This window comes from Anomaloglossus baeobatrachus, chromosome 8 (assembly GCF_048569485.1).
Source record: "Anomaloglossus baeobatrachus isolate aAnoBae1 chromosome 8, aAnoBae1.hap1, whole genome shotgun sequence".
Lineage (NCBI taxonomy): Eukaryota > Metazoa > Chordata > Amphibia > Anura > Aromobatidae > Anomaloglossus > Anomaloglossus baeobatrachus.
The window spans coordinates 25,509,904-25,532,404 of record NC_134360.1 but is presented as its reverse complement, the minus strand read 5'-3'; the positions used below and the strand labels follow the sequence as shown (position 1 = coordinate 25,532,404).

Sequence of the window (22,501 nt, the reverse complement as noted above, 5' to 3'; positions counted from 1 at the left end):
TCTCCAAACCCCAGGATAATAATCCTTGTAACGTATTGTCTAACACGTTCTCTCTTTCCCCAGATATTCATAGGTCATATTGTGCCTCTGGGATCTGCTGATGCGGATGGACGGCTGAGGTCGGGAGATGAACTTATATGTGTGGATGGGACGGCCGTGGTTGGAAAGTCGCATCAACTCGTAGTCCAACTAATGCAACAGGCGGCCAAACAAGGCCACGTCAATTTAACCATTAGGCGCAAAGTAGTTTATCCAGGTACGCTGAAGAGATCCTTTTTACAGTAGATTCCCAGCTAATCCGTGATCCCATGAGTAGCTATAACAACATACGTTGGGGCCTCCTTGAAGTTCTAAGTGAATTACAAGCAATGGAACGTGATAAAAAGATCTCAACTAGAGACTAGTTAGACGCTTGTTGGGTCGTCCATAGTTATGTTGATTGAGTTGACCAAAGTCATGCTACATTTGATAGGGCCAGTATATTGAGTAGTTATATGGGTTGACCAAAATCATGCTACATTTGGTAGGGCCAGTATATTGAATAGTTGTATAGGTTGACCAAAGTCATGCTACGTTTGGTAAGGTCCGGTATATTGAGTAGTTGTTTGGGTTGACCAAAATCATGCTACATTTGGTAGGGCCCGGTACATTGAGTAGTTATATGGGTTGACCAAAGTCATGCTACATTTGGTAGGGCCCGGTATATCGAGTAGTTGTATGGGTTGACCAAAGTCATACTACATTTGGTAGGGCCCGGTATATCGAGTTGTTGTATGGGTTGACCAAAGTCATGCTACATTTGGTAGGGCCAGGTACATTGAGTAGTTGTATGGGTTGACCAAAATCATGCTACATTTGGTAGGGCCCTTGTATTGAATAGTTGTATAGGTTGACCAAAGTCATGCTACATTTGGTAAGGTTCGGTATATTGAGTAGTTGTTTGGGTTGACTAAAATCATGCTACATTTGGTAGGGCCCGGTACATTGAGTAGTTATATAGGTTGAGCAAAGTCATGCTACATTTTGTAGGGCCCCGTATATTGAGTAGTTGTATGGGTTGACCAAAGTCATACTACATTTGGTAGGGCCCGGTATATCGAGTTGTTGTATGGGTTGACCAAAGTCATGCTACATTTGGTAGGGACAGTATATTGAGTAGTTCTATGGGTTGACCAAAATCATGCTACATTTGGTAGGGCCCAGTATATTGAATAGTTGTATAGCTTGACCAAAGTCATGCTACGTTTGGTAAGGTCCGGTATATTGAGTAGTTGTTTGGGTTGACCAAAATCATGCTACATTTGGTAGGGCCCAGTATATTGAGTAGTTATATGGGTTGAACAAAGTCATTCTACATTTCGTAGGGCCCCGTATATTAACTAGTTGTATGGGTTGACCAAAGTCATGCTACATTTGGTAGGGGCCCGGTACATTGAGTAGTTATATGGGTTGACCAAAGTCATGCTACATTTGGTAGGGCCCGATTTATATTGAATGCCTATATATAATCAGGGAACATCTGAACAATGATGTTGCAGGTTTCAGCTTTCAGCCAAATTATTCATACTCAGCTATCATCAGAGAAAAAACAGTTTTACTTGGGACATACAGTAGCCATTTTGAACTGCATCATCACAACATGGAAAATACAGGAAAATCAAAGTATAGTATTAACAAACCCCAACAAATAAAGCACCATTGCTGTCTGCACAACACAGTCCTATCAGTATAAGCCCGCAGCTGTTGTACTGTATCTTCCATCAAGCCATAGTTTGGAGAACATTGTCAATATTCCGTGTTCTTTCTTTGATAACTTCTCTGTATTGATGATCCATTTATTTTATTTATAACAAACCAACTTTTTTTTAATTTTTTTTACCCTCCAGTCCCCAAAACAGAAAACGATGTCCCTCCTTCACCAGCATCTTCCCACCATAGCAGCACCCAACCTGCCTCTTTAACAGAAGAGAAACGCACACCCCAAGGCAGCCAAAACTCGCTAAATACAGTCAGCTCCGGCAGTGGTTCCACCAGTGGAATCGGCAGCGGTGGAGGCGGCGGCGGCAGCGGATTGGTCAGCACCGTGATTCAGCCATATGATGTAGAAATTCGTCGTGGTGAAAACGAGGGCTTTGGATTTGTCATTGTCTCTTCTGTCAGCAGGCCCGAAGCTGGAACTACGTTTGGTAAGTGCGCTTATGGGTCTTTGGTTTTGCAACCCTACCTAGCAAGACTTAGTCTTTGTTTCACCCTCATCAACCAAATGTCCACTTGTTATGACCTAACTAGAGATGAGTGAGTACCGAAATATTCGTAATCGCTACACTCATACCGAGTACTTTGTAATATTTGTATATTCGTTCCGAATAGCGAGTACAATGCAAGTCAATGGGAAATGCGAGTAATTTTCTGCTGGACCCAACAAAGAGGTCTGGGGGATGGGAAAGTGATGAAACTGAATGGGGAGAGCCTGGGGAATCTGTCTCTTCTCTCTCTCCTCTCATCTCTCGATCTTCTCTCTCCTCTCTCTTCTATCTCTCTCCTCTCAACCCTCTCCTCTTTTTCTCTTCTCTCCTCTAATCTTTCTCTCCTCTCTCACTTGTCTCACCCTCCCCTCTCTCTCCTCTCACTCCTTCCTCTCCTCCCTCCCCTCTATATCTTCTCTCTCATATCTCTCCCTCCTCTCTCCTCCCCTCTCTCTCCTCCCCTCCCCTCTCTCCCCTCCCCTCTCTCTCCTCCCCTCTCTCTCCTCCCCTCTCTCTCCTCCCCTCTCTCTCCTCCCCTCTCTCTCCTCCCCTCTCTCTCCTCCCCTCTCTCTCCTCCCTCTCTCTCCTCCCTCTCTCTCCTCCCTCTCTCTCCCTCCTCTCTTCCCTCTCTCCCCTCTCCTCTTTCTCCTCCCCCCTCTCTCTCTTCTTCTCTCTTTCTCCTCCCTCCCTTCTCTCTTCTTTTCTCCTCTCACTCCTTCCTCTCCTCCCTCCCCTCGCTCTCTCCTCTATATCTTCTCTCTCATATCTCTCCCTCCTCTCTCCTCCCCTCTCTCTCCTCCCCTCTCTCTCCTCCCCTCTCTCTCCTCCCCTCTCTCTCCTCCCCTCTCTCTCCTCCCCTCTCTCTCCTCCCCTCTCTCTCCTCCCCTCTCTCTCCTCCCCTCTCTCTCCTCCCCTCTCTCTCCTCCCCTCTCCCTCCTCCCCTCTCCCTCCTCCCCTCTCTCTCCTCCCTCTCTCCGCTCTATAGCCTCTCTCTCCCTCCTCTCTTCGCTCTCTCCCCTCTCCTCTTTCTCCTCCCCTCTCTCTCTCTTCTCCTCTCTCTCCTCTCTTTCTCTCCTCTCTCTCCTCTCTTTCTCTCCTCTCTCTCCCCTCTCTCTCTCTACACCTAGATGGCTGTGGCATTACTGTGATTGGTTACGAAGCCCAGCATATTTAGTGGCTGCAAATCAACTACCAAACCTGCAGGGCAGGAAATCCAAATATAGCGAGGCGAGTACACAAAAACTCGCAATCTACTGAGCAGCCCGAATACCGTACTATCCATGCGAGTAGAGAATATGAACGATTACACTCGCTCATCACTAGTCCTAACCATTCAGTTTCTCTAGAGAGGAAAGTCTTAAGATGTGACCAAGTGGCTCTCGAGCCCATAACGTCATGTTCTGCCTCTATGGTGTGTACATGATTGGACTGCAGAACGATTTTTTCGACAATTTATGCTTTCAGATTTTTCTCTGCCTCTAGTTTTACTCCATTAAAGATAAGCAACCGTCATCCGAAGCCCCAGATGACAGTAAAATCCGTAATTATTAGCAAATCTTCAGTGCGATTCTCTAGGTTTATGGCTCAGTCCTACTGTTTAGGGAGCAGTAAAATCACTTCTATTCTGCATAAGGAGCGGATAGGAGCTTTAATCAACGCACTGGCTTCAGTCCTAAATGAAATATATATACGTTCCCGGCGAAACGTTTTGTTGGCTTTGACTCGAAACACAAAATCAAAAGTGACTTTTTTAATAAAGGTGTGTGAATTAGGGTTATAAATATTACACATTTGTTAGCACAACATTCCGCAGAGATGTCACGGTGCGAATGTCGTATCATGCGGTAATACATGGATACTTCTACAAGATGGCGAGGCAATACGAGTCATCATCTGATTTGTGATACAATTGTTGCCTTAATATATATAGAAATTGCTTCCATCATTGGGTATTATAATGAATCGCACTTGCTACAAGCAGCTAATTAATGGCACCTGCAAGGAGAGCAAATTCCCTGCATCTAGACCGCAAACCATTCATGGGGAGCGGGGGAGCACTAAGAGCCAGAGTCCTACTACAAAAGTGTTGGCCCCCCTTATCATCCAGTATAGTTTATACTAAGTCTAACGCAATGAGCCAATACATTTAAGTGGAATTGAATTTTACACAAATTTTCCAAAAATTCTCAGATTTTTTTATGTAAATCGCTTCCCCAGAGATTAGGCAATGATCACCGCTTTTCTGACCCAATAAAGGGTCATTAAAAGGTTAAAAAAAAAAATGAAAAATCATTGTACTCAACTTACCTCTCAGGTTTCCGGCCCCTTTGAGCCTCATTGCCACCCATCTTCGCTGCATCTTCTAACTACTCGCGTCTATATCCCCCTCCTGGTATATATGTCCTCCTCCTGATATATATGCTCCTCAATGCCATCAATCTTTGCCACATCTTCTGATTAGTCACCTATATTTCCCCATCCCATTCCCCTTCTGGTATATATGTTCTCCTCCTGGTATATATGCTCTTCATTGCCATCTATCTTCGCCACATCTTCGGATTACTCACAATATATATCCCCATCCTGGGCCCCTCCTGGTATATATGTCCTCCTCCTGGTATATATGCTCCTCATTGCCATCTATCTTCGCCACATCTCCTGATTTCTCACGTTTTTATCCCCCTCCTGGTATATATGTCCTCCTCCTGGTTTATATGCTCCTCATTGCCATCTATCTTCACCACTTCTTCTGATTACTCACGTATATATCCCCCTCCTGGTATATATGTCCTTCTCCTGGTATATATGCTCCTTATTGCCATCTATCTTCACTGCATCTTCTGATTACTCGCCGCTTGTGCTGGAATCGTGATGCTGCAACCCTCTTCGCACTTTCGCAGACTCCCCCTCCCAGGCATCATGAGTGCTGGAAATGCTGGCTTGGGAATTCAGTGCAAGTGACAGGGGATCAGAAGATGTGAACAGGACCGGGACAGGTGGCGGTGGGTAGCAGAAGGGCCGGATTAGAGGACTATAAGAAGTATTTTTCATTATTTTAAATATTACATTGATTATGTGTAAGGATGTGAAGAGACCCCAAAGCATAATAAGGGACAATAAAGTCATGGAAAATAAGTTCTCCACAAATCGAATTTCCTGGGAAAAAACTAAGCGAAAAGGCAAATTTTGCCTGATCCGCTCATCTCTCCCCTTATGGTGGAATGCAGTGGCGTAACTAGAGTCTGATAGGACCCGGTGCAAAGTTTGAGCCTGGACCCCCCCCCCCCACAAGTTAGTAAGATGCATGGGCCATTGTAGCTTTCTAAATCCCATAAAGGCATACGAGGAGCTCCCCTCCCACTTCATTGTGTAGTACTGACCCCCATAATGTACTAATGTCCCCCATCCTGGGCCTCTTCCTGGTAAATATGTCCCACATCTTGGTGTATGACCGCATCATGTCTATATCCTCTTATGAGTCCCATCCTGGTATAGATTGTCACCATCATGGCCCTATCCTGGTATATATGTCCCCATCCTGGTATAGATGTCCCCATCATAGCCCGATCCTGGTATATATGTCCCCATCCTGGTATAGGTGTCCCCATCATAGCCCAATCCTGGTATATATATATGTCCCCATCCTGGTATAGATGTCCCCATCATAGCCCAATCCTGGTATATATATGTCCCCATCCTGGTATAGATGTCCCCATCATGGCCGCATCCTGATATATATGTCCCAATAATGATGGCCCCATCCTTGTAATACATGTCCCCCATAATGGCCCCAGCCTGGTTTATGTCCCCATCCTGGTATATATGATACCCCTGGGTGCCGCACACGGTAATAAAAATAAACAGTTATACTCTCCTTCCCCCCGCTCCCCCGGTGTCCTCGTCCAATAATTTGGCATGCTGGATCTGACCAGCGTGCAAGTGGCACAGCGCATGACGTCACTGTCATGTGCAGCACGTCCACTTACGGCGCGATCGGCTGCCAGGTGTCGGCATATTGTCTGCTCCCCTTGCCCTGGATTATGGGCATGGGGTGCATTGAATATTCATAGTCTTATTCGGCGGCCGGCACATCGCAGTGCAGGGACCCAACGGGTCTCTGTGCTGGGATGTATTTCAGCTGGATGCGTGCCCTCGGATGCACATCCAGCTTGAAACATGGACTAGGGCCGGCGGGCCCCCTGTACTCCCGGGCCCGGTCGCGGACACAATCGCTGCAAACGCGATTGTTACACCCCTGGTCGAATGGTCAAGCCCTTTTGTTTTTTCCCATTGAGCACTGATTGTGTTATAACACTGACCAACCTACAATTACCCAATAATCTTGAATTGGCCCCTTCTCCAAAAAGGGAATTGCACCTGTGGGAAAAACAAATCGAGCCGGTCGATATATCAATAATACCGGTCTATAGTTTGTCTCTTGTGCACAGATCCTACGCTGACACATATTAGCGGTTTGTTGCCTGTTTATTGACTGCTGTGAAGTTGCAGGGAATATTTTTCCTCTCCGCTTGCTCTTCACCGCTAGTAAATTACTGCTTGTAGCTTGAGCGATTTGGTTAATGAAAGTATATTAGATAATTAAAAATAATTCACTTTTCTAATGTAGTACCTCGTGTACCTGCGAACCCCAGACACTTCATTATCGTGATTTCATTTTATTTCTCAAAATAAACTTTGGGCACCGTCATGTACTTTGATTTATAATAATATTTATTTATTATTATTATTTTGTATTTTTTTTGTATTTTAGCTGTATTAATAAACAGCTAAAATACCAAAAATAATAATATAATAAATCTTACTATAAATCTGCTCATTTCTGATATTAAAAAAAATATATATAAAAAATTGTTTTGATCGTATTTTATTTCTGAGACCGCACCGCTCATGTCTAGGGTTGGTATTGACATTTTTCCCCCCTTAATAGGGCGGAACTGCAGTACCATACATAGCCCATAGTCAAGAGGGGCGCTATTTCCAAAATAAAAGGAGATACGTTGTAGAATTTGAGACCGTTCCTTAAAGGGTTATTCCAAAGATAGTAAGTTATCCATCTCACGGGCAGTACCATAGACAATGAGTGGAGCTGAGTTTGAGCATATGCACCTCCACTGCATTCAAAAAGGGCCTCCTGGGTTCCAGAGATCCATTCTTAGGGTCTCTGGGGGTCCTAGCAGATCGCCAGTGATCAGTAGGTTATCCCGTATCCTACAGATGCTCTAAAAGATCAAACAGAGGAGGTACTCGCCATCCCCAGGTCCAGTGTTAACTCCCTGCTGCTGCGGCATTTGGTGTTTTGACAGCACACACCATGGCTGTGCTCTTGAGCTCCTTGATTGTCTGCAGCGGTGATGCGTGCTGTTGACATGATATCATCGTTGCTGCCAAAACACCAAATCTTTCAGCAGCAGGGATCTAGCTCTGGACCTGGGGAGGGTGAGCACATCCTATCTTTGTTATTTCTTAAAAATGGAAAACCTCTTTAATATTTTGGGAATACCCCTTTATAATTTAGGGCAATGATGGCAGAGCCAATGTGGTGGCCCTTTTTTTTTTTTATTACTATTGAGATACCTCATTAAAGGGAATCGGTCAGCTGTTTTTTTTTCTACCCAATCTGAGAGCAGCATGATGTAGGCAAAGAGACCCTGAATCCAGCGATGTTTCACTTATATTGCGGAGTGAAGCCATTCTGATACAATCAGAGTTTTTAGTTTTAGCAATGCAGCAGAGCTGAGAAAGCAAACCCCACCCACACCAGGCTCTATATACAAAGTCTATAGACCGTGAGCTGCTAATAACAGCAGGGGAGCGCCGGACTAGCTCACCTTTAATAATCTTTTGAAGCTTAAACAAACATTGCAGGTAAAGAGCACACAGTGTGATAAGAGACACATCCCTGAATTCTCGGTGTTAACCCTTACAGCATGTTGTCTTCAGATTACATAGACCAGGCATTGTATACAAAGTCTATAGACAGTGAGCTGCTAATAACAGCAGGGAAAGTGGCAGACATTTAAGGTAAACAACAGCACACAGTGTAATAAGATACACGTCCCTAAATTCTCTGTGTTAACCCCTGCAGCATGCGGTCATCAGATTACTTAGACAAGGCTCTGTATACAAAGTCTATAGACAGTGAGCTGTTAATAACAGTAGGGAAAGTGCCGGACTACCCTACCTTTAATAATCTTTTGAAGCTAAAACAAACATTGCAGGTAAACAACAGCACACCCTGTGATAAGTGACACATCCCTGAATTCTGTGTTAACCCCTGCAGCATGCTGCCTTCAGATTACATAGACAAGGCTCGGTATACAAAGTCTATAGACAGTGAGCTGCTAATAACAGTAGGGAAAGTGCCGGACTAGCTCACATTTATTAATCTTTTAAAGCGACACAAACATTGAAGATAAACAGCACACCCTGTGATAAGAGACACATCCCTGAATTCTCTGTTAACCCCTGCAGCATGCTGTCTTCTGATTGCATAGCAAAAACCTGCTGACAGATTCCTTTTAATATTATTGAACCTTACAAGCTGTATTGTTATATAAACGGACACTTTATGGCTTTCTTGTTCGCTTATTTCATCCTTGGCTACCAATAAAACTAACATTGGACAGCGGACGCAGATTTCTTCTGGGCTTCGGTGTTTGCCTTTGTAGTTGTGCACATTTTGCTCTCCTGCCCCTTTCCCTGTGTCTTGCTCGGTGTCCATTATTTTTTTTTTTGCTTGGTAAACTTCTCTCCGGGATAAAGGCCAGTTTCCGCTGCTTACCGGCGGTGTGCCGGAGGTGGACGAGGCGGGCAATGCTTTATTTTTTTATGTTTATTCAAATATTATCATTCACATCTAATGGTGAAAAGAACATTGGCAATTACAACCGGTAGTGTTGTGGGGGTACCGGGGCCAAAACTTAGCCCGACGTGGTACGGGGGCAAATTAAACAACCCTAATAGAACTCTAAGAGTAAGAGTCTTTTTCTTGGCTTATTTTTTAAGCAAGGACCGGTCATCTCATTATTCTTCAGAATTCAACGGTGAACAGTCCAAAAAGGACTTTTCTTCTGCTTTCTTGGTACCTTCTCTGGCAGCAGATAACGTAGGGTTGACTTCCTAGAAATCCAGCCAAAAAGTTGATGAGAATTGGTGAAGGAACAAGTGCCAAGTCCCACTCCTGGTCTCTTACGAATACGGTTTTGGACAAGGAGCCAAGTACTTCTATGAAATTACTAATGAAAAAACATGTTCTTAGACCGGCCGAGGACTGAGAGAAGCCGGAGCAGCAAAGGATTAAAGTCGTTGGCCTCTAACCAACCATTGGAGCCAATAGACATTTGTGGGTTAAGGATCCTATAGCACATGTGCCGGCCTCTTCACCTCCACCATGAGGGCTGACTGACTCAAAAACACAAGCTTGAGTCCCAACTTTGTTGAAATGTGCAATAAATATTCCCTGTTGTGACTAGTTTTCAATAAACTGCATACATTATTAAATAGATCCCCTAGACCTAATGAGGCTGGTGTACTTCCTTTGAAAATCTATGCCAGAATGGCTGTATAAATAATCATGATTTGAAGATGAGAGTTTGAGTCCGAAGGTTTTCAGGGTCTGCCACCCAGCCGCACAAACAGCTGCAGTTTGTTCTGAGCAGTGTGAGATCTCAGCAGGGAGGAGGGACACTGAGGATATGTCAATTAGGTTAGATCAGCAGCAAATGAGTTTAAACTGTCACAAAGGATAATATACTCATTATGAAATGGATTTTTCAAAATAAGTACACTGAACCCATCAGGTCTAAGATATGTTTCATATTGTTTGCAGTATGTATTATGAAATCTGGTGACAGATCCACTTTAACAAGTCCTGTAGCCTACTAAAATCAGACACCCTCGTGCAGTGCCCCAATATCGTAATTTACCCCTGTTACTCGGTAGTGAGATACCATGATCTGCCCATAGTTTAGCTCTTGCAGTGATCATCTCTCTATCTCATCCCAGTTGTTAGGCCCATGAGTATATTCCACATTGAAGCTAATGTCCTGCTTTCTTCATCTGACCTTAAAGGGAATCTGCCAACATTCTAGAGCTGTGTCGCTTACTGGGCTGCTTGCTGTAGTTTTGATAAAATCCCAGTTTTAACAGCTAATCACTAGAAGACTAGTAAACCTGCTGCAATGTAGTCTTCTGTATTCTGTATAATCCCGCCTCCATAACTGATTACCGACTTTCTGCCTATGCACAGTGTACACAGAAAACGGAAAATCATTGGTGTGGGCGGGGTTATATACAGGAAGCAGCCCGTCAGTGGTGTGGGCGGCATTATACACAATTGTGTGGGCGGGATTATGCACAGAAAGCAGCCACAGTCGTGTGGGCGGGGTTATATAGAGGAAGCAGCCAATCAGTGGTGTGGGCGGGGTTATATACAGGAAGCAGCCTGTCAGTGGTGTGGGCGGCATTATACACAGGAAGCAGCCCATCAGTAGTGTGGGGTGGGGTTATCAACAGGAAGCAGCCAATTAATTGTGTGGGCGGGGTTATACAAGCTCTGCATTCAGAGAACTGCTAGAGAAAACTGATTTTTATCAAAACTGAAGTAAGCGACACATGTACACAGCAGCCAATCAAGGGTGTGGGTGAGGTTATACACAGAAAGCAGAAAATTAGTAGTGTGGGCGGGGTAATACAAAGAAAGCAACCAATCAATTGTGTAGGCGGGGTTATGCACAGAAAATAGCCAATCAGTGGTGTGGTCAGGGTTATACACTGAAAACAGGAAATTCATGGTGTGGGCGGGGTTATACACAGGAAGCAGCCAGGGGTTATACAAAGCTCAGCATTCAGAGAACTGCTAGAGAAAACATTTATCAAAACTGCAGTAAGCGACATATTGCTGGAATTGGGGTCTCTGCCCCTACATCATTTTGCTCTTATATGGGGAATCAAATACGTGGTGACAGATTCCCTTTAAGCTTACTGTACGCTTAGGATTGGGATCATTACTGGGATCAGATGGATGCAGCAGATCGGATCGTTTCCTCTTTAACATAACAGATTATCCACAGATCAGAATAATTTGTAACACAACACAATGCTCCTCTGAAAATTGGCAAATGATCGACCGTAATGGGCTGATCACGGCAAATTACTTCTGAAATGGAAGCAAAAACGAAAAAAATGTAGGCACCGCGGATCACTTTTTTTTTTTTCTTGCCGACAATGTTGCGTATGATCGAGGATATAATTTTAAAATGATGATACATCAAAATGGCCGAAATTGTCCATTTTGTGTAACTTTTGGAGAAATGATATCATTGATGTCCTTCATCAGGAGTGGCTCCTCCTAAATTCTCTCCATACGTTTCATTAAAGCCAGTAGGCATCGGGGACTCGTACAAGTGCTAGATCGCCATGAATCACCCGCCTTAAATAAAAGTGCATTAGTCTTCCAGAGATTTATTTATACCCAAGGTACAAGGAGCGCTAATTCAGATAGAATCCCATAGTCATCCTGAAGAATACTGACGATGAATCCGATTCCTGCAAGAATTCATTTGCCGTCGGCGGCATTGATAGATGAGCGGAATTCCGCAGCTTCGCCATCTTGTCCTCTTGACCGGTTGTTTTGCCAATGTTCTTGTTCACCGCTCATCTAATAGCGTTTGCTTAATGCATTATTAACCCTCAAACCTTCTTTTCCCTTTCTCGATCCTTCTCTTCTATACCTTTCGATGTCTTGTCACTTTAACAAACATTGTGACATAAAAAAAAAAAGCTGGAAATGCATGTGTGGCCATGCCCCATAAAATAGGTCGGATAATAGAAGGAAGCCCAGCAGACCGGTGTGGCAAGCTGAAAGTGGGAGACCGGATACTGGCCGTCAATGGATGTTCCATCACCAACAAGTCGCATTCGGACATCGTCAACTTAATCAAAGAAGCTGGAAACACTGTAACTCTACGCATCATTCCTGGGGATGGTAACTTAATCTTTCATTATTATTTGTTTTTAGTGTTGATTCTTATTTGTTCCAATATGTCGATAAAGTATGTAAAAATGTTTTTTCAAAGGGGATAGAAGAGGTCTAGTCCGATGGCGGTCCATTCTACCGTAGAAATGGTTCCTCATAATTCAGTAATGTTGCATACTTTCATTGTAGAGAAAAGGAGAAAATGTAATCAAATCTCATTCTGAAAAATTTTGGGAACTGATAAGTTGAGGTGTCGATATGCGATCTCTGCAGCCAGTCACAGGCTGCAGTGGTCACATCAATCCGGAAGATCAGAAAATGTCCAAAGTACATTTATTTCCGTTATGGTAACTTTGCCCTATAGTCTATACAGTTTGGTGTATATATGACCTTTCACATCTCAGATGAGAAGCCTACCATTTGACCAATGAGGGAATGTCGACCTTTCGCATCTCAGATGAGAAGCCTAAAACTTGACCGAGGAATGTCGACCTTTCACATCTCAGATGAGAAGCCTACCAATTAAACCAATGAGGGAATGTTGACTTTTCGCATCTCAGATGAGAAGCCTACCATTTGACCGATAAGGGAGTGTTGACTTTTCGCATGTCAGATGAGATGAGAAGCCTACCATTTGACCGATAAGGGAGTGTTGACTTTTCGCATCTCAGATGAGAAGCCTACCAATTGACCAATGAGGGAGTGTTGACTTTTCGCATCTCAGATGAGAAGCCTACCATTTGACCAAAGAGGGAATGTCGACCTTTCGCATCTCCGATGAGAAGCCTACCATTTGACCAACAAGGGAATGTTTGGTGTAGTAGTCTTCATCCATTAGTGATATACTTAGGATGATACTCTACATAATAGGAGCTGGTAGAAATAATTGTTAGCTGTACTAGACTCGACAGTCTCCGGTACAGAGGTCACATATTCTCTAATTCATGGGCTGCTGGCCTCGTCTCTTTTACTCGCTCTGGTGAAACGCTAATTAGTCAGAGTGTCTACTATCAGGTTCCTGAGAGGTCTGTCCAGTACTGTGTCTAATATGAGTACGCCTCACATTGAGACGGGCTTAATTATCTAAAAAGGTGGGGGGGTTTTCTATAGTCAAAGTGGTTGGCATTGAGAACATGCCATAGTCAAACCGTCAATCTCAATGCATTACCCAAAAAAGTAAAATAGTATACGATGAAATTTAAACTTTAAAATTGTTGTCCAGTATTCAGACTTCTTCTTAGGCCAGAGTCACACTTGCGAGTGACTCACGTGTAATATGCGCAAGTCTCGCATTGCATCACCTGGCACGGCTGCACACTCTCCAGACAGGAGCGGATCAGCTGCATGTATTTCTATGCAGCTGAGATGCTCCTGCCTCGAGAGTAGCAGGCAGTGTCAGGTGATGCAATGCGAGACTCGCACATATTACACGGGAGTCACTCGCAAGTGTGACTCTGGCCTTAAAGGGAATCTGTCAGCAAATTTTTGCTATCTCATCTGAGAGCAGCATGATGTAGGCAAAGACATCCTGAATCCAATGATGTATCACTTAGATTACTGGGTGCAGCTATTTTGACAAGAGACCCTGAATCCAATGATGTCACTTAGATTGCTGGGTGTAGCCGATCTGACAAGAGACCCTGAATCCAATAATGTATCACTTAGATTACTGGGAGCAGCTGTTCTGACAAAATAGACTCTGAATTCAATGATGTGGTTCTTAGAATTGCTGAACCGTTCTTGGATGTTTTGTTACACTGAGTCTACATTCTCCCCATTATTAAAAACACTGGTGTAACGTTTGCGGCCAGTGTAGGTGCAGCGAGCGTGGTTAGTGAACCCACTGGACCACAGGGGGAAACCAGGGTTACCCTTTAGTGCAAGGGGCTTGACAAAGTGCTTACTGCGAGTCCGAGGCAAAGTATCACTCCTAGGACAGTGACTGGGAGTGTGGCAGCTGACCCCCCAAGACAGGTGACGGACTCTGGTATAGGTGGGATGACTGAGGCAGGCTGAACAGGCGGGTACAGACAGGAATGGTGGGCGCGGCAGGGATAGGCAGGTATGGGAAGGCAGACTCAGGTGACGAACAAAGGGATAATGTCACCTGACAGCTAGCTAGCAGACTGGGATACTGACTAACTGAATGTGTTGCGCAGGCACCTCCCCTAATGGGAGAGTACCTTAAATACACAGTGAAATGACATGTCAGTCCTTTAAGAGGAGGGCCGGTGTGCGCGCACGCGTCTTAGGTGCACTCCCGGGAACCCTGTGCGGCATGTGCAGGGCCCGGGAGGGGAAGGAGGCAGCAGAGCACATGGAGGGCCACGCGGCAGCAGGGGAGAACGGGACCAGGCCGGGGCGGTGAGTAAGTCAGCATCCCTGCCGGAGGAACATAACAAAAATCTAATACTTTTTAGAATGTTTTTGAGTTTTCTTTTTCCCATAGTACATAAGATATTGACATTCGAGACATTTCTTGATCCTAGTAAAGCTGATTTCATTAAAAATTATTATTTTTGTCATTACCGGGCCATGTAATAAGTAAGATCAGGGCTAGGGGGACGGAGAAGAGACCACTCACTTATGACATTCAGGCAGTTCGGATAGAGGCGCTCATTAGAGCATCCATAATCCGGGTTAATAGTTAATTAGCTATGTTATTACTTTTAATATCAGACACAAGTGTCAATTCTGAAATAGACGACGGTGAAAGGACTGAATTACCATTCATTTACCGCAGTCGGGATGAAATCTAGGCCAAATTATAGTATTTGTGTAGCGCAATTATTAAGTAACCTTCACCAGTTCCCAGCAACACACGATGTTCTGAATTGTTCTGCTTTTCTATATTAAGAGCTTTTCATTTTTCTTTCATTCCTTTTTTTTTTATTTATTTATTTATATATTTGCTTTTTTATCTTTTTTTTATTATATTTTTTTCTTTATATCCATGGGAAAAAAAAAAAATATATATATATTTTTCCTTTTATTCTTTTAAAGCCTATAGAAGCTTTTTACATCTCAGCCGAGTGGAAGCCGTACATTAGTAAAAAGAGTGACTGATAAAAATATTAGTTTTCTCGTGGCAATAGAAAAAGTTTTCTATGAAAAAATGGCTGAAGAAAAGACTATTGAACATGCAGAAATGGCTAAGTAGTGGCTTTTAGCGATGTTTCGGTTCTTTTTAGAACCGTATGTTTTTTTGTTTTGTTCCGTTTTGCTTTGTATTGTTTTGTTTTTTATACCTTCTATTTTGTGTATAGGATTGATTCAAAAATCATATTGGGAAAGTGACTGTTCAAAAAAAGTGCCCCCTTTATAATCCCCAAAAAATTGAATAAACCTCTGTCCCATGGACTGTGGCAAGTGCTTAGTCCATAGGCAGTTACCTAAAGGGGGCAGCTAAGGGGACCCAAAAATCTGATCCGAAATGGATCTTATTTTAGTTAGTACTTAGTCCACAGGTGTACTGGGGTACTTTAAGGAGGCTACTAAAAGGTCCCCATAAAATCTGATCCTAAAGGGCACTTCTTGTGGCTAGTACTTAGTCCATAGGCAGACACAATTGCCTATAGGGGGCAGCTAAGGACCCAAAAATCTGATCCTAAAGGGGACTTACTATGGTTAGTACTTAGTCCATAGGCAGACACAATTTCCCTATAGGGGCAGCTAAAGGGACCAAAAAATCTGATCCTAAAGGGCGCATATTATGGCTAGTACTCACTCTATAGGCAGACACAATTGCCCTAAAGGGGGCAACTAAAGGGACCCAAAAATCTGATCCTATAGGGCACTTCTTGTGGCTAGTACTTAGTCCATAGGCAGACACAATTGCCCTATAGGGAGCAGCTAAGGACCCAAAAATCTGATCCTAAAGGGGACTTATTGTGGTTAGTACTTAGTCAGACACAATTTCCCTATAGGGGCAGCTAAAGGGACCCAAAAATCTGATCCTAAAGGGCACTTCTCGTGGCTAGTACTTAGTCCATAGGGTGACACAATTGCCCTAAAGGGGTCAGCTAAAGGGTACCAAAAATCTGATCCTAAAGGGCATTCATTGTGGCTAGTACTTAGTCCATAGGCAGACACAATTGCCCTAAAGGGGGCAACTAAAGAGACCCAAAAATCTGATCCAAAACAGATCTTATTTTAGATAGTATTGAGCCAATAGGCAGACACAATTGTGCTAAAGGGGGCAGCTAAAGGGTCCACAAAATCTGATCCTAAAGGGCACTTGTTGTGGCTAGTACTTAGTCCATAGGCAGACACAATTGCCCTAAAGGGGGTAGCTAAAGAGTCCCAACATCTAATCCTAAAGGACGCTTGTTATGGCTAATGTTAAGCCCATAGGCAGACACAATTGCCCCAAAGGGGACAGCTAAAGGCACCCAAAAATCTGATCCTAAAGGGGACTTATTCTGGTAGTACTAAGGTTATAGGCAAACATAATTGCTCTAAAGGGGGCAGCTAAGGACCCAAAAATATGATCCCAAAGGGGACTTATGGTGACTAGTACTTAGTCCATAGGCAGACACAATTGCCCCAAAGGGGCTGCTAATGGGACCCAAAAATCTGATCCTAAAGGGGACTTATTGTGGCTAGTACTGTCCCTAGACAGTAACAATTACCCTAATGGGGGTCAAGTAAAGGGATTCAAAAGTCTGACCCTGAATGGAGTTTATTGTGGCCAGTATTTAGTAAATAAACCGACACAGTTGTCTTAAGGGGACAGATAATGGGTCCCAAAAATGTGGTCCCAAGGGGCACTTATTTTTAAACAGGTTGTATCATCCATTATGTTAGAAAATGGACTGACTGACTGTCTGTACACCGACTGGCAACTTGTATTTCATTTCTCTGCAGTGCCTCCGCAGGTGAAAAAAGGAATTACATTATTATTATTATTATTATTTATTATAGCGCCATTTATTCCATGGCACTTTACAAATGAAAAGGGGAAAACATAGACAAGTACAAGACCCTGCTCCGAGGGCTCACAGTCTAGAGGGGATGGGTGAGGATACAGTAGGTGAGGACAAAGCTGATTGTGCGGCGGTATGGTGGGCTGAGGAGGATGGGTGAGGGTGGAGATGGTCATGCAGTGGCATAGTGGAGTAAGGGGGATGGGGGAGGATTCAGTAGGTTAGGGTGGAGATGGTCATGCAGCGCTATAGTGGACTGAGGGGGGATGGATGAGGATACAATAGGTGAGACTAGAGCTGGTTGTGGGGCGGTAGAGTGGACTGAGGGGGATGGGTGAGGATACAGTAGTTGAGGGTAGAGATGGTCAAGCAGCGGTATAGTAGACTGATGAATTCTGTAGATTGTAGGCGTGTCGGAAGAGGTGGGTCTTAAGGTTCCTTTTGAAGGTTTGCACCGTAAGAAAGAGTCTGGGGCAGAGCGTTCCAGAGTATGGGGGGAGGGGTGCAGAAGAAATATTTTACGCGATTGTGGGAAGAGGAGAAAAGAGAAAACGAGAGAAGGAGATCTTGTGAGGATCTGAGGTTACGTGCAGGTAAGTACCGGGAAACTAAGTCACAGATGTATGGAGGAGACAGGTTGTGGATGGCTTTGTATGTCATGGTTAGGGCTTTGAAATGGAGTCTTTGTGCAATGGAAGCCAGTGAAGAGATTGGTAGAGATGGGAGGCCGAGAAATAGCGAGGGGAGAGATCGATTAATCGGGCGGCAGAGTTTAGGATAGATTGGAGGGGAATAAGAGTGTTAGACGGGAGGCCACAGAGCAGGAGGTTGCAGTAGTCCAGGTGAGAGATGATGAGGGCATGCTCTAGTGTTTTTTTGCAAATTCTTGGTTAAGGAATGCACGAATCCGGGAAATATTTATGAGTTGGTGTTGGCAGAGTGATTGGATGTGTTTCCTGATTGTCCATGTACTAAATGACCATAGTTTGTCCTCCTTGTATTACGGCTTTAATTTTTTTCATCCCCAAATTTCCTTTGAATTTTTTGTATTTAGACCAGACAAAACCTTTTAATTCTAAAATAAGCTATAATGAACTACTTTATAATATAATTTCTCTAAAGGGGGTCGTCTCCTGAAGTCACCCCTTTCCATATATATAGATTTATGCGGATAGATTTATCATTTTTGTATTTATAGCTCAATAACGGAATAACAGACCATGGAATATTTCTATTTCGGCCTCGGTGGATATAGGAGCTGGAGACGAGAGTCCTATTACTGCGTCATTGCCCTTTTGGATTAGTATTTTCCTGTTTTAAAGGATATTCTACAACTTAATTATAGGAGAGCGATGTATCGGGGAGGAGCGGATCCTATTTTTTATGGAGCCGGTTACTCACGTAATGCTTTAAATAGGATACATTAGATGGTCCTGCGTAATGACCCTCATCTTGTTTAATAGATAAAATATCTTCGGGCCTTTTCACGGCAGATCATGCAAATTACAAAATATGTCTAATGCACTTTGCCTTTTTGTACTTTCCGCTAACAAATTGTTGATGCGTGCAGTAAAAATTCTGCAGAAAATAGGAAATGCATAATATAATAGGCTCCGGTGGACTCATTTGCGGTAACGTATGGTCATGTAGATACTGGGGCAATTAGAACTATTTGTCATGTCAGGCAATGATACAAAAAAAATTACAAAAAAAAAAATAAACAATTCAAGACGAAAATTGGAGAAAAAAAAGCGATATGGAATTTTTTGAAGGGGAAATCCAGCGAAAGTTTACTATCTTAAGGTATGAGAGGGGGCCACCTGAGCTTTTTGACGGACCCCATAGTAGCTCCAATGGCGGCTTCCAACAACTTCAAGGACTCGCTAAAGATTCAGCGGCTAAAGTCCTAATGATCAGCTGTTATCACCAAAAAGGCCGCGAGTGGCCGTTCATTTATTCTGCAGTGGCCACTGCTGGAGGAATGTGGTATTGCACGGCGCCTATTTATATTATTGGAGAACTACGATATTAGCGATGAGTGAATCTTTTGACACTTGAATTTGCCGGCTTAGCTGATTTTTTTCCCCCAAAAGTCAATGTACTACGAATTGATTCACCGAAAATCGCGAGTACTGCAAAATGTGTACTATTTCCAAAAAGTGTGTGACCCTCTGAGGTCTCTTGGGACTGTATCTAACCCTTTTTGAGCACCTGGGACTTAAACATGTATCACTTTATCCTTAGGATAGATCATCACTCGGGTCGGTAGAGGTGCCGGGTGTGGTACCCCCACCAGTTAGCTGTTCTTGGTACTGCTGCCGGCTGGAATTAGTCCCTTGTAGAGTTGCATAGCTTCATTAAAAGGAACCTGTCACCATATTTGGGGCCTATAAGCTGCGGCCACCACCACTGGGCTCTTATATACAGCATTCTAACATACTGTATATAAGAGTCCAGGCCGCTGTGTAGAACGTAAAAAACACTTTATAATACTCACCTAAGGTGCGATGCAGACGGTTCAGATGGGTGTCTCTATTCTCCGGTATCAGCGCCTCCTCTTTCGGCCATATTTGTCCTCCTTCCTGTGACGCATGTATGACACATCCTACGTCATCCATACTCGCCGGCATTGAGGTCCTGCGCAGGCGCACTTTGATCTGCAGGGGAGATCAAAGTATTGTAGTGTGCCTGCGCGGCCGGCCGGCTGGCTGGATGTCTGTGCGGGCTGCGGTGGCTGTGTGGAGCAGGGCGGAGCGGCGGGTGTCCCAGATGCTCTGGCTTCAAATGATGGTGCCCAGAGTCAGCGCATGCACAGATGGAGCTCTCGCCTCAAGAGCTTGTCGTTGAACTGAGAGCTCAATCTGCGCACGTGCCGCTCCGGACGACCTTTCTTTGAAGCCCGCATCGCCGACAAAGAATCTGGGACACCCGCCGCACCGGCCTGCTCCACACATCCAACCGCTTCCAGTGCCAGCACAGCCCCCACCAGCACCGCCTCTGCCTCCTGTGACTCCGCTTCACCACTGCTGCCGCCCCCCACCTTCGGTAAGACAACAACGGAGTATAAGACGGACCCCAAATTTTTTTTTTTTTCTTTTTTACCTCTTTTATCTCTAAATTTGTGGTGCGTCTTATAATCCGGCGCGTCTTATAAAATGAAAAATACAGTATGTAGGAGATTACCATCAAGCAAATAGCCAATTGTTCAAATTTACCTGGTTGGGAACATTCCTTAAAATTCGGCACAAATTCAGTTTACATCAAATCATTTTACTCATCTCTACAAGATCAGTCTTCCATAAAGAAATAGTCTCTCTGCAGTGGATCTTGGCTCGGACTAATATATGAAGGATTATGGACAGGGTTGTTCTATGTGACCTCCCCTTTAATATTGTATTGAAAAATAGAATGGCCGCCTGTAAAGTGTATGGATGGGTATTAATTGCATTAGAATATTAGATTAAATGTAGACAACTGACATAACAAAGGACTTGTTCGGTTTTTTTTTTTGGGGGTTTTTTTTTGCAGTTGTTCAATCCTTGAATCAAATAAAAATAAAAAAATTGGCGAGATTTCCCCTTTTCCAGATCGCTAATAGGCGCATTATGCAAAATAAGCTGCATAATTACAGCACTTACAGAACATTATTAAATAAATCTATGCAGCATCCTTCCTGCATTAATGGTGACCCTGAAACATCTTTCATTCTTGCAGAATCCTCTAACGCTTCATTATTGACCAACGCCGAAAAGATCGCCACAATTACGACCACGCACACGCCTCAGACAATAGCCCAGGAAACAAAGTAAGACGTTGTCAAAAATTCCTATTCTCCGCAGAGGATGACGGGTTTATTCGCTGCCAGGTTACAATGTTTTGTTTTTGTTCTTTTTTGTCTTTTCAAACTATAGGAACAACGCCAAACCAAAGCAAGAGCCGCAGTTTGAGTTTAAAACTCCACCCGCCACACAGGTAAGAAAACTTTTTAAAAACTTTTTACCTTGCAAAATTTGTAAATGTTGAATCCAAAAATTTGGGGGGCTTGGTTTGCATTTATTAAGCAAAATGATGGCTGAATTCTCTTCCTCACCCCCTGAGGAAGCAACTAGCGAAACGCTCATTGGGAATGTAAATGTTGAATCTGAAAATTTGGGAGGTTTTATTGGCATTAATTCCGCAAAATGATAGCTGTATTGTTTTCCTCACCCCCTGAGTAAGCAACTAGCGAAACGCCCATTGGGGTGTGTACCTTGGAAAAATGTAAATGTTGAATCTGAAATTTTGGGAGGTTTGATCTGCATTAATTCAGCAAAATGATGGCTGAGTTCTTTTTCTCACCCCCTGAGGAAGCAACTAGCGAAACGCCCATTGGGAATGTAAATGTTGAATCAGAAAATTTGGGAAGTTTGATCTGCATTAATTCAGCAACCTTGTAGCTGTATTGTTTTCCTCGCCGCCAAAGGAAGCAACTAGCGAAATGCCTATTGGGGTGCATACCTAGGAAAAAATGTAAATGTTTAAACTGAAAATTTGGGAATATTGATTTGCATTAATTAAGCAAAATGATGGCTGAGTTCTTTTTCTCACCCCCTGAGGAAGCAACTAGCAAAACGCCCATTAGGGTGTGTACCTTGGAAAAAATGTGAATGTTGAATCTGAAAATTTGGGGGCGTTGATTAGTATTAATTAAGCAAAGTGATTGCTGAATTATTTTCCTAACCCCCTGAGCAAGGAAAATGCCCCTTTGGGGTGTGTATCTTGGAAGCAATTAGCAAAATGCCCATTAGGGTGTGTATCTTGGAAAAAATGTAAATGCTGAATTTGAAAATTTTAGGGGGGGTTGATTTACATTAATTAAGCAAAATGAGGGCTGAATTCTTCTCCTCACCCCCTGACAAAGCAACTAGCGAAATGCCCATTGGGGTATGAACCTTAGGAAAAATGTAAATGTTGAATCTGAAAATTTGTGAGCTTTGATTTGCATTATTTAAGTAAAAGGATAGCTGTATTATTTTCCTCACCCCCTGAGGATGCAACTGGCGAAACACCCATTAGGGCGTGTAGCAGGGCAGCAGTAAGTCAGTATTTTTTGGGGTCTGAGGGGGATAATAAATGGCAGTGGGGATGCTTTTTATTCGAACGGATTTTAGACGGACCTAATTGGATCTGCCGGCCAGAATCGGGCGACTCTGCCCGAAATGAATGGTGAACTTATAGGGAGGGCTAGAAATAATCTAAAGTATAACACGAGCTGCAGAAACGTTCCGAGCCGCTTTGATTTTCCTCTCTTTTTCGCTCGCCGCGTCCTGATAATCCTTACCCTTTAGCAACAA

The 22,501-nt window shown here is 43.6% G+C and overlaps 1 protein-coding gene across 9 annotated transcripts in view; it reads left to right on the top strand.

The window, feature by feature from the left end:
* MAGI1 (membrane associated guanylate kinase, WW and PDZ domain containing 1) overlaps positions 1 to 22,501 on the top strand; it is a 713,270-nt gene that overhangs the window by 670,605 nt on the left and 20,164 nt on the right. For 7 of the 9 annotated variants that reach the window (XM_075321384.1, XM_075321382.1, XM_075321380.1 and 4 more), the window contains 5 exons: positions 64 to 256; positions 1,887 to 2,186; positions 12,049 to 12,252; positions 20,883 to 20,973; positions 21,080 to 21,140. In XM_075321384.1, the coding sequence (XP_075177499.1) occupies positions 64 to 256; positions 1,887 to 2,186; positions 12,049 to 12,252; positions 20,883 to 20,973; positions 21,080 to 21,140 (849 nt within the window). The remainder of the gene's footprint in view (positions 1 to 63; positions 257 to 1,886; positions 2,187 to 12,048; positions 12,253 to 20,882; positions 20,974 to 21,079; positions 21,141 to 22,501) is intronic. The other 2 variants (XM_075321385.1, XM_075321383.1) reach the window with 1 other exon arrangement.